The sequence below is a fragment of the Lepidothrix coronata genome, unplaced genomic scaffold (assembly GCF_001604755.1).
Source record: "Lepidothrix coronata isolate B3197 unplaced genomic scaffold, Lepidothrix_coronata-1.0 Scaffold203, whole genome shotgun sequence".
NCBI lineage: Eukaryota > Metazoa > Chordata > Aves > Passeriformes > Pipridae > Lepidothrix > Lepidothrix coronata.
In genome coordinates, this window is record NW_016690383.1 from 293,306 (window position 1) to 310,695 (window position 17,390).

The 17,390-nt window shown below is 45.4% G+C and overlaps 1 protein-coding gene across 3 annotated transcripts in view; it reads left to right on the top strand.

Annotated features, from left to right (window-relative positions):
* Positions 1 to 16,822, top strand: part of FAM222B (family with sequence similarity 222 member B) — a 36,545-nt gene extending 19,723 nt beyond the window's left edge. For 2 of the 3 annotated variants that reach the window (XM_017832616.1, XM_017832615.1), the window contains exon 2: positions 12,614 to 16,822. In XM_017832616.1, coding sequence (XP_017688105.1) covers positions 12,631 to 14,178 — 1,548 coding nt within the window. In that variant the 5' untranslated portion in view covers positions 12,614 to 12,630 and the 3' untranslated portion in view covers positions 14,179 to 16,822. Of the gene's footprint in view, positions 1 to 6,110; positions 6,240 to 12,613 lie in introns of those variants that run through there. The other variant, XM_017832614.1, reaches the window with a different exon arrangement.
* Positions 16,823 to 17,390: the final 568 nt, after the last annotated feature.

The following is a 17,390-nucleotide window of genomic DNA, read 5'->3' on the forward strand; positions in this document are numbered from 1 at the left end:
TATTGCAGATAGCAGTGATAATTACTTGCAAGTCAATTTTTTGGCTGTGGTTATCCCAAGGCTAAAGTCTGAGCTTGATGGATTTTAATAACTGAAGTGACGTGTAGCTTTTCCTTCTTTTTTTCTTCTCCAGGCCTCAATTAGATGAAAGGTCAGAAGCTATGTAAAAATCCATCTTATGATTAAGGCCAACTGTTCTACTCTTCAGCAGATGCATAGTACTGTGTTTTAAAATAATCTCTTGGGACAGACCTAAAAAAAGGCTTTTTAAACTCTTTGGATCATAACCTTGAGCTCACTGCTGCTTTATCTGAAGAGTCAGTTTGATGGAGCTGATGGCACACGTGGCAGTACCTGGAGCCGAGAGCCACTGCCTTGCCTTTTTTTACTGCACTGCATCCTGTTCCAAATTGCTCACCTAGAAGCCTTTAGTGGTAGCCCTTGGGCATGAGGAGTGTGATATGAACAATATTCCATTTAAGTGCTGTTATCCCAAAGCTGCTTCATTTTCTTCCCTGTTGAGCGTTGCCATCCCAGCTCCGAGAGAGGAGCAGAGCTGCATTTAAATTCTCTCTGCCTTCCCCACCAAACTAATTTTGTTGCCTGAGTAACATTATAAATGGAGGTCAGCCTAAAAGGTGACGTGGTGTACAAGCAAAATCATAGTTAATTAAACGGCAAGAAGCAAAAATTGATTTTGATCGAAACTGTTGCAGGGCTCTACAAAAGGTCCACCTGAATGCAGAAAGCCAAAGGTCCTGGGCTGGCAGGTGCTGACAGTGCACTCCCCGTGCTACAAAAAATGACTTTCCATTGTTCAGTTTCCTATTTATTTATCCCCAAGTACACTCCATGCTGTTGTGATTTATTGCCATTTCAGAGGACAACCTCTCTGCCCACTATTTTGCAGTTTTCCATTTATAAAGCATTAAGAGGATGTGATACCAGCTGGTGATGAATACAGTGCTAGTTTGGTAATTTTCTTCCAGGAAACGGTAAGATTTATCTCTGGCTCCTCAGCAGCCCTGGGAAAGGGCCATTCTGGTAAGTGCCCAAGAATAAAGGGGAGTTTTAGGGCTGGAAAAAGGCAGGAAGCCTGCAGGATCAGTCTAGACACTGTCAAGCAAGGCATGGCTGACTGGAAGGAGTTGTTTTGAATGCTGAGGTTGGCAGGAGGGTTCAGTGTCTGCAGTTGACACGAACAAATCTTTGAAACCCCTAGATTTTAGGTTACTTTGGGAGAAGGAAAAGGAATGAGTCTCCTTGGTGTCGAGCAGCCTGCCGGGGGGTAAATGAGACACTGAGTTTCCCTCGGAGCATGAAAATTGGCCCGGATTCAATTATGTTTCCTGGCAAGCTCTTGCAGACATTTGTACCAAAGAAACTTCACAACCCCGAGTTAGTTTTTGTTGTTGCTTGCAGCATTTATAAGTGCTGAACTTGGCATGTGCCGCGTGTGCCCGGAGGGGGGGGGGAGGATTGCCATAAATCCTGCCGGCGGCAATGGAACTGTGGCTGTGGAACTTCACGGGACTACCGTGGAACAAGGAGCAGAGGAGAAGCGAAGCGTATCAGCCAGCCACAAGCCTTTAACAACCCTCACACGGCTTAGGGGGACCCCAGGGTGCTGGAAACTTGGAATAGTTCGGAGCTTTTCTTTTGTGTGTGGGTGGATGCTCCCGCTTCCTCCTGGCCTCAGGCTTTGTGAAGGAGCCCGCAGTTAATCGTGGAATTTCAAACATGCGTGTTTACTTTCAGGAACCTAACTTTAGACTTCACCAGCTTGCTTTCGTCTAAACCAGCTCAGTTTCCCATATTTCACTGGCCAGGGATGGTTTGTGGGGAGTGTTTCCTTTGAGTTCTCACCCTGGAAGGCCTCTTGGGAGCTTCAGAGGCTGGCGTATCTGAAAACTTGGCAATAACTACATATGTGGGCTGTTTATATAATGATAAAGCTGTGTTAGAGTGTTAGAAATTTCCTAGTAGTACTGAGTTGCTTTACACCTAGGTTTTACTCTAGGTTATAAAAGTAACCCCTGGCCTGAGAAACACTGGGTCTGGCAGAGGCAGTAAATACTAAAATGTTGAATATGAGTCAGAATATAATATATTTTTTCAAATATGATACAGAAAGGCAGTATCATGGTAAATTTTACTGGAACTGATTCCTAGCTCTGCAGGGAGGGTGTCCCTGGGCAGTGGGTGAAGGTGAGTCCTTCCATCCTACCTGGTGAGCCTTGTGGTGTGACACACTGTGCTGCCAGGACCAAAAAACACCCTGATGTGCAGGTAAGGCTGAACATAACAGTCATCGTGAAATGTGCCAAGTACCCCCAGATCCCAAGCACTCCAAATCCCTCTTAAGCCTAACATGCTTTGATTTAATTATTAATAAATCTTCGGAGAAAAAAAATCTGTTCACGTGTCTAAACCTGCTATTTTGTAGAGCGTCCTACGTGTGCTGTTAAGATTATATCCTGCAGCCATATTAGATTAAAATCACTTCAAAGAGGGGTATTTATTTATTTATTCCTATCTAATGATTGTTTTCCTCTGGAAATATACTTTATCTTTTTATATGCATGTATGTTTTCAAGGCAGAGCTCATTGTGCTGTGTTTGGCAGTGTACAGAATCAGTTTAGAAACTTTTAAGGTTTTCACAGTTCACAGCCCTCCATTGCTGGGTGCCACAGGCTTGTTGGTCAGCTGTTGGCAGCTGATGGTTTAGATGATATGTTGGAGTTGTCTGTGCCAGCTTGTGCTCAGGAAGAGTCAGGTCAGAAAGTAGTAGTCGGGTGCTGAGTATCTCAGGGAATAAATGTTAATTAATTTCTAACCAAAAAAATGAATAAGGGACTTGTGAAGATATTTCAAATGCCTTTGTTTTCAAATACTGAGATCTCGATTTTGAAAACCTATATTGATTTCATAGAGAACAAAATTTGAAGCAGGATTTTATTTATAACATGAAATTCAGCAATGGAGTTATGGTCAGCACTTCTGTATAAGTCTGAATTTCTTTCTTTAATGCTCAACAGTGACCTAGATGTCATCAATTTGGTTACTGCAAATCAAGCTAAAAGAGCGATTTTATGCTTCTACTTAAAATTATTTTTGTAAGTCCAGTATTTCATTTAAAATTATTATTGCCACCCTAGTCTTTTATGAACCTTTGGCATTACCTAAAATGATTATCCGCCTGCGGGAACAACTTGCCTTTATAGCTCTCTCTAAAACATTGCTCTCAGTATTGGAGCTAAAGCTTCTGTAAATACATGTTTTGACCTTCAAGGAAACGCTGCTGTCATAGAACAGGAGCCTGGCTATTCTGAGGTGAATGCTGTGACCACTCTTAATCACTTGTTCTCTCTCCTAATGTGCCATTATCCTGTTTATTGCTGTGTGCGCCTCGCTGGGGCACTTCAGCAAGAGGCTTTCTCAAAGCGTCACAGTGTTCAGGCTCTAATGAGCGTTAATGATGGAGCAGGTGAGCAAACCCTCCCCACATCTTGCTGTCAGAAATGCTGCTCCTTCAGTCAGAGAGCAGCGGTGCTCTTTCAGGGCTGCACACAAACTTGCCATCAATCAAATAACGTTTTAGACACCGACCTCCCTTGCTCGTGCAGGGACGGGAAGGGATCCTGGGCTGGCGTCAGACATTGCTGGAGTAAAAGGTGGATGCTCAGGTGAATATGGGAATAGTGTGATCTGTTTTTCTGTCTACAGTGAATGCTCTTTAATTTTGTTTGTCTGCTTTTCACCGAGAAATAGGTCTTGTTTTTTTGCCAGTCTTCTGAAGTTGATGAAATGAGGAAAAAAGGAAAACACAATTATTATTTTTTTCTTGCTGACTGTGGGTGTTTCTGTTGCTTACTCAGGTAAAGCTCTGACAACTCACAGTGGTTTTGTCTTCTGATTAAAAGGAGCTGGATTCTTGTTTTGTCTTTTTGGTCTTGCTGGGCACGATTTGGGATGAGAAACTGCTGCCCACGGGCTGTTTGCAAAGTTTCACTGAACGTTGCATACTTACAGTCACGAATGAATCTCATCTATAAAGGTCGAGCAACTTTTCGGTCCCTCAAGCAATTCCTTGATGTTGTGGATGTGACAGGTCTTCAGTCATCGTTTCTGAGCATCTTCTGAAAGACTCCCAAGAATTCCACCTCCTTCAGAGAGTCAGAAAAAGATCCAGGTTTAGATTTATTTTACAAGGTTTTACAGCTGCATATTTTGGACTTCTGGCAGTGCAGATTGTTGCTGTCTCCTAGGAGTGAAGTGGAGAATGATACAAACTCGTTCTGTTGGTGGTTGCACTGTTGGGCCCTGTACCTTGGTGAGGTGGTTGTGAGTTTCTCACAGGACTGAGTTGGTGTTACTCTGTGTGGGTGAATGGGCAACAGCATGGAGTTGTCAAGCTGACATTCGGTGCCCAAGACTACTTTTGTTAGTCACAGTGGCACCCAACAGGCTCTCTCAGCCGCACTCAGTCAGCTTTTAAGAGCACTCGCTCAGTGAAGGTGCAGAACTTTTCATAAATTAATATTTGAATGAGATTTCTTGGCTGTTGGTTTAATCAACCTTTGCGTGTTGAACCGAGGAGATGCATAAACATGGAGCTAATGAACTGTACACAGTGAGTAATTGCTGTGCTGCAGGAAAGCTTTAAGTCCTTGCTGTTCACTCCATTGGTGCAAGTGTTCCACGGGTGGGCTGACTCGTGGTGGTGGTCTGAGGTGAGGTTTCAACTTAAAGTCTTCAAAATGTCCCTGCAGAACTCTGCTGTTGGAGGTTTCTGGAGCAGGAAGGTGGTGGTGCTGTCCAGGACACAGCGCTGATGGTTGTGTCAGTGTCATCCAAAGGCTTCACATTGTTTGTGCCATCCTTGGCAGTGAGACTCTTTCAGAAGTGGCCTCTGAGAGATTTTGGCAGCCGTGCCTTCTCGTGTCAGGCTTGAGCTTTCCGCTTTGCCCCTTTAGATCTTTGAATGCCTCCCCAGTTGTGTTTTAATTGTGAAACTACGACTGAAATTAAATCAGCTTACAACTCTTGAATCTTTCAACTCTTCCCATATTTTGGAGGTCATATAACAAGTCCCAGCACCTTTTTAGGTGCTCCTTGGGTATTTTGCTTCTGTATAGCAGCACTGACGGTTGTGGAGATCAGGACAAGGAGAAATCAACTGATTTCCCCCGTGGCTCTGCCACCCTGTTTCCCAGAACTTTATGAAGTGTTGTGGCTGGCTGAGGCCAGGGGGGTTTGAGCAGGGGTTTGGACCAGGTGGCCTCTAGAGGCCTTGTTCCAACTCTGTCTGTAATTCCAGTAATGTTGGGACACTTTGAGCCCCAGTTAACTTTGTTGCTGGGATCCCCCCTTTGTGTACAGCGATGGTGGGATTTGAAGGGAGTTGTGCAGTGTTTCTGTATAAAGAGCTTTAGTGCTCTGTGTGTTCATTTTGATGTTTGATTTCCTAAATGCTGAACCAAGCAGAAGAGGATGGTGGCACCTCTGCAGCCCCTTCGTGCAGGAGGCACATCTTGCCATTGTCTGCCCCAGAGCCGTGCGGGTTATTGAGTCTCCGCTGAAATGAAGGAAGTTGTAGCCATTCATCTTTCAGCCTAATGGACCACAGAAATTACAAGCTGTAGCATGCAGCTTAATCTTGCCACAAGGCAGAGTGCTGCATACTTTCCCTTCAATTTATGCATGCCATGCCTTTTTATTAAATGTGAAAGAGCAGTTGACAGGGTTTCTCCAGAGGACTTGCCTTGGCTATACCTGGTGGACAGCCAGTGCGTTTCAGCAGTAGTGAAATGAATGATGGTGGTTTTTTTACCGTTCATAACAACCACCTTTGAAATTTGAGGACAGACTTATGGATTATTCTCTGTGTGTCAAGCAGCAGAGGAGAGCGAGACAGCTATTTTGGTTTTAACCCTGCAGATGACCCACTTCTTGAAGTGTTTCTGTTGCCGTTACGAGATGCAGTAAGGGCTGGAGCAGCGGTTTCATCTGTGCTTGGTCAGGCCTTCACCCAGGGATGGCTCTTTGCCGCTTTCTTTTCTCTGTTCCTCCTTGTATTATAACTTTGAATTGTCTCTCTGTTGTTGCAGTGTGCAGAGGAGTGAATGCCCCATGTTGTGTTAGTGCCTGTCTGCCATGCTGGCCTGTCTGCCAGGACCAGGCGACCTCTCCTTTCAGCTTCTTTCTTACACGCAGATGAACACTGGACTTCAGAAATGTGAGTGACGTTTTGTCTGCAGGATGTGGTTAACTGTTAAATCTGGCTCTGGGACAGCTGTGACATAAACATTTAGGATACAGTGGAAAAACTATTTAATGTAGAGTCTTTCTTTTGTTATGCCTTCAAGGCATCCATCAGTAATGGCTCTGAGAAATGGCTGTGGAGGTTCACGTGTGTGCAGCAAGCTTTCCCCTGTTCCTGGCTCTATAAAGGTTAATTTTAACCACAGCAGGATGCAGTGCAAGTGAGGTTCCTGTGAGATTTGTGCCTCTTTGCTGAAAATGTTTTGTACTAAAAGTGTGCCAGCTGATTTGCTTCTTAACACAACTTTTTCCTCACTCTTTTTCACTTCCCTTCGTGTAATTACTCACAGACACTGATAAAAGTTGGATCAGTCTAATGCAAAGCTTTTGAGGTCAGCAGCTCTTGCTCTGCATACCTGGGGCTTATACTACAAATATTAGTGAGCTATTCCAAATTACTAAAGTTCAAAGTTTCCGTCTTCTTTCTGATGTCTCTTTGGTGCCTCTGAAAATACGTCTGCAGAGTGCTCTGATAATTCTTTTTTGATAACTTCAGTCATTTTTTTCATAGTTGTACTGGTGTTTTTAAGAACAACTTATACTTGGGAATGTAAGTTTATGGGCTAGATTTTTTTTAACTCTTACTCTGTCTCTCCTCTTTATCACTGAAGTTGCACCTTGATTGTTCAGCTAAAAATTCAGAATTACCAGGTTTCAGCATAAGATCTGTGTACTTGGTCCTTAGGGCTGTGACCTGTCTCTTGCATTTGAAAGGTGCGTTGGGTGATCTCTGTACCCTCAGCTTGCTGATGGACTCGTTTCTCTTTAAAACCAAGTGATTTACAGTCCAGTTGCAGCTAAATTGTTTTCATATAGTGATGCTACTGAAAATAGGTAAAATAATTTTGCAATTAATTAAGGGTGACATGCTCCTGGTCCTGCCAGAAGTGACTGGCAGTGTTCGTGTAACACATATGCTCCCCCACAGCACTTGCACAGCACTTCTGCTGACTCCATGGGCTTGTAATTGTAATGACACTCAGCAGTAGTAATACTCTTTGCTAACCAAAGGACTGGTGATGGCATGAAACTGGGCATCCCCCTCCTTTCTCTTCCCCATTTCCAGTGTGAGCGTTGCTGACGTGCCTGTTCCGAAGGCCGTGGGATAAGAATGTGCCCAGGTCTGTACATTACAAGAAGTCTCTTTGGCAAAGCTTAGCTCTGAAAGCATGTCATCCAGGTTCATGTGAGGGCAGCTGTGCATAAATCAGGTATTTGCTAATTACAGCTTTACAAGGCGACATACTGGTGTGTTGGGCAGTTTCCTCACCTGATAGTACCTGATGCTGTTCCGGAGATCTGCTGATCCCTTTGCTGAAAGCATTGCTGTGTCCTGCTCAGTGAAGAGCTCTGGAACTGCATTTAGAAGAATTTAGGACATAAAGTAGCTGGCAGGCACGGGCTGGCAGTGGTAATGCTCAGCTGTTGGGTTTGTTCTGATTTAGATGGAAGATGAAACTGCTGGTGCAGACCTCGCTCAGCCCCGCTGCAGATGTGGGTACGATTAATTGGTGTGTTTCTCTCGTGCCTTATATGCATGAGTAGCCCAGCCCCTGGCCAGGGGAAAGCTGAGTTAATGAGCATTTTTTAATGAACAGCGACTTGTGACTTTTGATGGGGGGTGGAAACAGGCTGTAATAATAATGCTGTTGCTTTTATAAAAGGCACAGAACTCCACAAGATTGCTTTTCTTCAGACTTACAGTGTTTGTATTAATAATTTTTAAGTGTAGTTTTCTGGATCAGACTTTTTATTAGTGCCTTAAAATCCACATTAGCTCAATTACCTTCTTTTTCCATATTCACTCTCAAACAAGAGGCTTTTTCTGAAAGGTGGCCTGTGCAGTAGGAGTTAGGTAGATCAGTATACACATATTTTTTCCTTCAGAAACCGATGACTGCAGGACTGCCAATTTCAGTATTTTTTGTTGAATTTCAGCCTGAATTCAGGCTAACCCTGAAATTAATCCTTATCCACCCAGGGGATTTCTCACTGACTCCATATCGATATTTTTTCCTTCTTCCCAGTGATTCCAGCATTAACCTCACTAGTCAATTGGGATACTTGAGGCAGGAATTTTGGAGCTGTGTCTGCAGCTGCTTTTGGATACAGAGACAGTGCCACACGGTCTGGGAGAAAAAGGGTAATTTTTTGTGACAGTGGTGCAAAATAAAGCAAAAGGTGCTTCTTGGAGAGCATTTTGTTGGGGGGGAACATGACAGAGAAGAGCAGATTGGGACTGAGCACGTGATATTCAGCTAAATTGAGGGTTTTGGGAGGGCTCTTTCTGTAAAGCCTGTAGAGAAACTGCTGAAATTGAGACTTTTATGCAAAAGATGGACACAGCTGTTTTTGGCTTGTCCCAAACCTAGTGCTCTCATTAGGGTAGGAATCCTGGAGGCCTCTTTGTATTTTGTTTAATGTTAATGAAAATTTAACCACGGACAGCTTTAAAAGCAGTGGATTTTAAAGCCTTAATGTGAAATGCACTTAAAAGATATTACATTAGTGCTGAGGTGAGGCAGGGAAGTCTGTCTCATTCCACGGCAAAAATAGCTCCAGCGGTGAGACGTGCAGGAATGTGACCAGAGGAATTGGTTGCCACAGGATTAGCGGGAGTGTGGACTTGCAGCTCACCAATTTATTGGGGTAATTGCTCATAGGCACAGCTTTGTCGTATAACAAACGTGAAATAATTACTTTTCAATAAAAGTATTCTGCCTTGCATTCACCACTAGGGAGCTTCCCGGAGCTCATCCCATTGTTTTCCTAATGAAGCTTCTTCATCCGCCATTACCTCATTATTTTATTATGTCCTGATCTGGAATTCTTGCACACGAGTGATGATATTCTAATACCAGCATTTTCTTTCGGACTATTCTTGCAGGTTTTCCATGCACCAGAACTAATTGTTCTTTAGTGGTTTGTAGGATATTTATATGGGATATTCAGACTCTTGCTCACCCCATAATGCCTTTCTCCTGTAATATTTTACTACCTTAATTATTAAAGTCATGGAATCTTGCCTGTGGAACTACCAGCAAAGCACATTTTAAGCAGCACATTGGGGCACTCAGAAATACATCACCTTCAGGCCTGAGTAGCATGGCTGAGTTAGTCTGTAGTAAAAGGAGCATCATCTTAACCTGTATACAGACCAGGCCCTGTTTGAAATGGTGATTGGGTTCAGGAAATCCCATCCAAGGGATTTAAAAGATGGTTTGCCTTCTGTAAGATGCCAGATTTGTTGTTGGGATGTCATTTAAGTTTAACTGAGGGGTTATTTTCTCTCGTCAGAGGAAGGAGTTCTTCCAAATTTGGGATTAGTGGCGTGTGTCTAACTAAAAGGTGCAGCCTGTTCAAACATCCGTGTTTTAGCTGCTTCCTAAAAGTTTCCATCACAATTTCTGTAGAACAGAAAAACAGATGCTTGTGTAAGAGAATATTTAGTGTGTCTGTTCAGTATTTGTATTTACCACCTAATTTTCTGATTTGCCTATGGAAATGTAAACCAGGATGGGAAGTTTTGATGGCAGAGCTGTCTTAAAGTATCTACTTAATTTTTTTGTCTGAAAATAGAATGTGACAATGGCTATAAGTGTAATATAAACCATAACACAGACAGGTTCCTTTGTCCTTTTCTTCTTCTCTAGTTCATGGTGGGTTGCCAGGGTCATCTCTTGGGGAAGGAATAGACCTTGATGAGTGTGGGCAATGCTAAAAATAAAGGTTGGGAGTTCATGAAGGCCTTGGCTGTTGAGGCAAGGCAGTGCTGGCAGATGCCATTTGGAGGCTCTTCTCTCCGTTAGGAGCGCAGCAGCTCACTCAAAAGGGCAGATATGAACCACCTGCCTGCAGGGGCAGGTACAGGGATGTGAACAGAGAGGATGTTTGGGTTAATATTTCCTTTGATTAAGAGAAAGGGATGATATGTCCCAGAGTCTGGACAGCACAGGGAGTACGAGCATAATCGGCGCCGTGGTACGTGCTGTGCTAGAGATACAAGACAAACTGCTCTTAAGCTTCTTATTTCACAAAAGATATTTTTAATATTTCTATAATTACCCTTCCTTCTGGTTTCCATCCTATTTTCCATCTTCTGACCTTTTCTTTCTGAAAGTGAGAGCTCTTAGAGCAGAGCTGCTCTCCCTCACCTGTGATGACTGGAAGCTGCAGGATGCAAAGAGAGAGGTGGCTGGTACTCATGTATCCAAGAGTCTTTTGGAGGCAATTTGCTTAAAAGAATGAGAGATGGATTTTCAAGAGGAAAGGCTGTTTGCCTGGGAGTAGCAAGCTCTTTGCTGGAGCATTAGATTTCTTTGGGTCAGAGGGCCAGATGTGGGGCTGGAGTGCTCTTGGGCTCTGGAGGAACTGGCTGCCACATTCCCCCTTCTCTCAGCACAGCAGCAGAAGCCACAGGGATGCTGAAAATTGTAGCAAAAAGGATGGGCGTTTTTTTCCCAGTAAATTTGTTTACAAGGTGAGGGGGTAAAAAAGTCAAGCAAAAGCAAAGTGGGATTGTCAAAGCTGCAAGCCATTATTTGAAAATTATAAAATCAGCAGTAGTCCCATAGGAGTTAGGCAGTGGAGCTGTGGTAAGAAACAGCCCAGCTCTCTGCTTGGCATATGATTATGGCAGAAGAGGCACAAGCATTTCCCTAGATTTCTGAAGTTCTTTGCAGAAGCAGTTTGATCTTATGGGCCAGGTAGGTGTCTGGTAAATCAGAGGAAGTGAAACCACACCTCTGTCTCCAGAAGCCTCTTGTCTGTGTCTGGGGAGTAGCATGTGTTTAATCTTGAGAGGTAATCACATTTTGCCATGTGATATGGGCATGTGCTTAGCAAGGTGCCACCCTGAAAAGTCAGCTGAAGAAATAATTGCAAGCCATAAATTAATGAGCCTCCTTCCATTTGCTGAGCTTCAACCAACAAGGACTTCTAATAGACAGCAAGACACTCAAAGTGCTTTCCAATGTCAGCACCTAGGAAAGGACTCAGGTGTAAATGGAGGCTTCAGCTGAAGCTTTGATGTGTGTTGAGTTTGCAGGGCAAGATTTTGGTGATGGGGAACTACAGGAGTGGCTTCTGTGAAAAGCTGCTTAGAAAATTCCCCCATGTCCAAAGGAGCCAGTGCCAGCTGGCTCCAGGACAGACCTGCTGCTGGCCAAGGCTCTGGGATAACAGATTTAAGAAGGGAGAAAAACCTGCACAACTGCAGCTGGAGAGAGAAGTGAGAATATGTGAGAGGAACAGCTCTGCAGACCCCCAGGGCATCGAAGAAGGAGGGGGAGGAGGTGCTCCAGGTGCTGGAGCAGAGATTCCCATGCAGCCTGTGGGGAAGACCATGGTGAGGCACGTTTGCCCCTGCAGCCCATGGAGGTCCACAGGGGAGTAGAGGTCCATCTGCAGCCCATGGAAGACCCCATGCTGGAGTAGGTGGATTCCTGAAGGAGGCTGTAACCCCATGGGAAGCCCACGCTGGACCCACCATTCCCTGTCCCCCTGCACTGCAGAGATGGAGAAAGTTGGGAGTGAAGTTGAGCCCAGGAAGAAGGGAGGAGTGGAGGGACAGGGTTTTAGGATTTGGTTTTATTTCTCATTACCCTACTCTTACTTGATTGGTAATAAACTAAACTAATTCTCCCCAAGTCAAGTCTGTTTTGCTCATGACAGTAGTTGGTGAGTGATCTCTCCCTGTCTTTATCCTGACCCACAAGCCTTTTGCTGTGTTTCCTCTTCCCTGCCCAGCTGAGGAAGGGAGTGAAAGAACGGCTTTGGGGGGCACCTGGTGCCCAACCAGGGTCAGCCAACCACAGTCTGGTTCTCACCTCAGGATTACAGGGGGTTCATGTTTAATTCGTAACTTTCTGATTTTGAATCACACGGTAAAAATACTGAGAATGGCTTGAAGAGCCGTGGGGAAGCAGCCTTAAATGAAGGGGATAGAAACCAGCCCACCACCACAAGCTGTGAGAAATATTTCAGCTGGATACAATCCGATGTTTATAGCATGTACCTGTTTTTGTCCAACTGTACACATACTCTGATGAGAACATTGGTTTTTGTTTTGCTCCCCTGGGCAGGTCTTGCCTTAAGCTGAACTGGGGCTTGTGTTGGTCACCAGGTAATAAAGGGAATGAGGTATCTGGTACGCGACCCGCTGGTCTGGGAAGATGGAGTTTTCTTGCCTCTTGATTCCTTGGAGATTTTCTGCCCTTGTTGTGTGACTGTCTTGCCCTGGGGTTGATACCTTGCTTACCAGAATTGACAAATTTCCTTTCTCCACAGGGGACACTACACAGAAAATGAGATCTGCACAGTATCCTACCCCAGCAGAATTGGATGCTTATGCTAAGAAGGTCGCCAACAATCCACTGACTATAAAAATTTTTCCAAACAGCGTCAAGGTTCCCCAGAGGAAACACATACGCCGTACTGTGAACGGACTTGATACTTCGGGCCAGAGGTACAGTCCCTACCCATCTCAGGCCACCACGAAAACGGGCCTCCTGGCCATAGTCAAATCTCCAGCAAAAGGAATTATCAAAGACTTTGACGGGACACGCACGCGCCTGCTGCCGGAAGCGATGATGAACCCCCCTTCCACGCCCTACGTTGCACCAAGCACTTTAACCCACCCCCAGGCGCTTGCTCGCCAGCAGGCTCTCCAGCATGCACAGACTTTGCCGCACCCCCAGGGCATCCCGCAGCACCCTCAGGGTATTCCACAGCCACAAAGCTTACCGCACCCTCAGGGGATCCCGCAGGCGCTGCCGCACCCGCAGAACATGCAGCAGCCGCAGGGCTTGCAGCACCCTCAGACCATGGCACACCAGACTCTGCAGCACCCCCCGAATCCTCTGCTGCAGCCGGGTTTACATGGAAGCAGAAAGATGCCGGATGCAGATGCGCCGCCGAATGTGACCGTGTCTACCTCAACCATTCCCCTCTCTATGGCTGCCACCCTGCAGCAGAACCAGCCACCGGACCTGAGCAGCATTGTGCACCAGATTAACCAGTTCTGCCAGGCCAGAGCTGGCATTAGCACTACCTCAGTGTGTGAGGGACAGATTGCAAACCCCAGCCCTATAAGTCGCAACCTGCTTATCAATGCAAGTACCAGGGTATCTACTCACAATGTCCCTACACCCATGCCTTCCTGTGTAGTAAACCCTGTCGATCATGCTGCTGCTGCTATTCCTCCTGCCTCTGTTAACGTGCCCATGGTGAATATTAACAGGGTGCCGCCCGCCTACCAGAACGAAATCAAATCGGTTGCGTGGAACCAGCACCAGCTTGCACATCTGCAGCAAATGTGTGGGGATGCTGCTGGGCCTGCTGGACTCGCAGGGAAGCACCCTCAGAGAGAGATCACAGGGCAGAGTTTTCCTGGCAAAACTTCCAACTACCCTCAAGAACTGTGCATGGGCCAGTCCTTCAGCTTGAAACCCCCCATCGAGAAGCCTACACCTTCTCCGCCTGTGAACGGGTTGCAGGGACCCTTGCCATATACCAATGGGCACTATTTCCAGCCCATCTGGAATAACATTCTGCCCACGCCCAACAGTGACAGCTCTGGGTCCCAGGACCTCGCCATGCCTTTCCACGGGGGACAGCCAGCGGGAGCACCGCTGGATTGTGCGGGAGGAACTCATTACAGAGCTGGAGCTGGCCCATCCAGCCAGAATAATGTGATGCAGACCATGGATTACCTAAGCGGGGACTTCCAGCAGTCCTGCTTCCGAGACCAGAGCATGGCCGTGCTGGGAAAAGTCCATCGGCCTCCCATGAACCGAGCACCTGAACCAACCGATAGTCGAAATCTTCATATTCAACACCCAGGGTATAGATAGGCTGCAGTCACTTTCACAGACAAAAATTATAGGTTTTAGTCTTAATTTTAATTAATAAGCAAGGCGTTTTTAACTTGCAAACTTGTGTGATCATTATAGTAACCATTGGAAGAAGACATACTGTATATTTAAGAGCTTTGCTTACATGTTATCTCTCTCTCTCCTTTATGCATCAAATATTTAACATGCCTTTTGTGTCAAAGAATTTCATTACACTACTTCACGCCACAGCTGTTTCCTCACCGCAGAATCCCCTTTGTGCAGCTTTTGCCTTCTGCTGAGCAGCTCCTCGCTGGACTGAGGTTGAGTTGCTGCAGGGTTTCGCAGTTGCATCTGTTCACCAGCTCCAGTGAGAGCAAGGTAGTGTAGCTGCTTCCATTTCCATCTCAATTTCCTCCAAGATTAAGAGCAACAGAATTTTGTCAGGGAGCAGGGCTTATTTTCAACTCGAAAGCCCATTTCATTAATGCATTAAACGTTGACCATTTGCACTGTCTAGAGGCCTGTGTAATTGAAAAAGAGCCTACGTCTGAAAAGAGCCAGCTAGGGGTATGTACTTAGGCATTAATATAGGAAGAAGCTTTCCAGCTGTTTCTTGCCCGTGTTTATCATTTAGACTTTGTCCAAAGTCAAAAGTCTCTGGCAGATTTTTCTGACACTTTTGTTTTCTGGACAGGGTGTGGAGGAGGGGGAATGATGAGTTAAGGACACAGGCAGCAAGGCTGCCACAGGGAACTGCCTTTCTTTTGCATTGTGTTTCCCCTCCCCACTCCCCTTCTCCAGTGTCAAAGCTAACCTTGTCTGAACCCCTCGCTGCTAGGAGTCTGGCTGTCCTGATGTGAAGGGAGTCCAGACCCACTGACAACTCCAAAAAGGGTTCAGCCATTTCTCTGGGAGCTGGAATTAATGTCAGGGTGAGGAGATGCAGCTCCATCCTGTCCCCATGGCGGCAGCGGGATGGGAGGTGGCTGATTTTGAAGCAAAGCTCCTCTCATGAGCCACTGTGGGACCAACAGTCCCGTGTTCCTCTCCATCAAAACACCCCAGCGGATTTAATGGAACAATTCTCCTCTCTGGGAATTAGCGAAGCTATTTATAACATCCCTTTTTCCCAGGGTCTCGGTGCCTAACTCCTGTTCCTTTCCCACGTCACTTCCAGCAGCTAGTCGAGTGACTGCAGGACACTAACTACTGGGTAACCTCAGCATTGTGTTCTCCTCAGTGTACCAAAACATCCCTTTCCTTTCTAACAGCCGAATTTATTGTAAGTAGAAAATTCCTCATCTCTGTTAACGAGACTAATACTTGAACATAATGATCACAGTCAAGTTTGGAAATTAAAACAAAAAAAAAAATTTAAAAAAAAAAACAACATTGATTCTTTCTATGTACACTGGCTAAAAATATTGCTCTACACTGTAACTTTTAAGTGTAATATTTCTGTATGAATGTCGCCTGGTAGTGTGGGTTTGAGTAGCATTGTGTATGGGTGAACCCACTGGCCTCTGCCATCCACTGGCCTCCCTCACAGCCCTTGGAAAAACAAAGCCTTAAGTATTTGCTCCTTGAACTTTCCTTAACGAGCATGGTTTAAAAATCTTAAAAGACATCATACAAAATTTAAAAAAAAAAAAAAAATTAAAAAAAATAACAAGTTTTGAAGTGACGTCATAGTTGGCTAGAGATTCTTAAAAGTTTTTCGTAAATGGGAAAATTAGAAAACATTTATTTGTATTTTTTTAATTTAGACGTGTAGTCCTGGGCTGTAACAAATATTTAGGTTTCAAAGCTTAGCAGAGTACGTTTCTGACTCCTTGCGTAAGTTAGTACACTTATATCATGTCATTATTTAAATTCTTTTAAGTGTACTATAACCCGTTCTTTAGTGGTAACTCCTTAGCAAAGTTAAGCAATTTGACTAAAGACGGATTAAATTATGTGTTGGCTTGTGTTGCCTTATATTTAAAAAGGAAAAATTGCCTGATTGTGTTATGCCAAATGATAGCAACATGAAGTCCTAATTTATTGTTTATAATCGTATTCCTGCAGTCTTTGTGAAAACTGGTAAATATACATCTATGAAAGAAAGAAAATCCTGAGGCTTTTCATGCAATATTTTTCTGAATCCATTCTGTTGGAGCCAGAGTTTGAGTCTGAAGCTGCTTCCCTTACAGTCACCCCGTCGTCTTCCCCGTCCCTTCCCCAAACCCAGCGAGGGCTGTGCTCTGACCTCACCCCTCCCTGCCCACTCAGTCCCTGTAAGGTGTTCTGCTACCTGAGTACGTACCTTTTTACTAAATAAAACCTTGGCATCTCCTCTGTTCTGTAGCCTGCTCCAAATCTCAACCCAGACTGTTATTAAAGGCTAATTTTTAACTCCTGCTCTTCTCCCGAGAGCCTGAGCAGAGTCCTGTGCTGTGGTGGTGGTGGTTGCGGTGCCCGGGAAGTGTTTGTTGGTGTTGGCAGCACGTTGTGAGTTTTTGGGGACTGTTCTGCACGGGCAGTCACGGGTACAGCCACGACCTCCGAGGCTTTGCCCCGGTGCAGCAGGACCGGGAAGCAAAAATCCTGCTGAGACTCATCCAGGTGGGACATTGCTTGAAAAATAAGAATCATTTTACTATTAAAATATACTGAAACCTTTCCTGTTGGTCTGGGAGTGAGATTTTTCTTTAAACCAACCCTTTTCACCTCTGCAGCAGCCCTTGTTGCTGATGGACTCTCCATCCTCCTCCTTCCCCACTGCATCCCTAAGGAGAAACAAACGCTGATCTGCCTCGTTCCCGGGTACAACACTGGGAGCAAAGGGGGATGAGCTGTGTGGGGGTCTGGCCATGTCACTGGCACTCACCAGGGTCAGGAAGGCATGAGCAGAGGCTGGTGGTGCTGTGTGTGGTAGGAGCTGTACTGTGCTGTCCTGAAGTGGAGAAACCTCCCATGGTTTTATTTCACGCTGTGCCCAGAGCAGAACTAAGAGTAACCAAAAAGCCGGGGGTGCACCTTCCCCTGGGCTGTCCCGGGACCCCCATGCTGGTGGTCACCAACCTTTGGGGCTCACACCGCTGCTCCACTTGTCCATCTGTCCATCCATGGGTGCCTTCCTGACCTCTGGCCTCCAGCACAAGGCTCTGTGCCCTGCTGGATCCTGGGTGCTTGCAGACAGTGGCTCTGCTCCCTGAGGAATGAGAAGGCTCAGGTGTTTCCTGAGATAT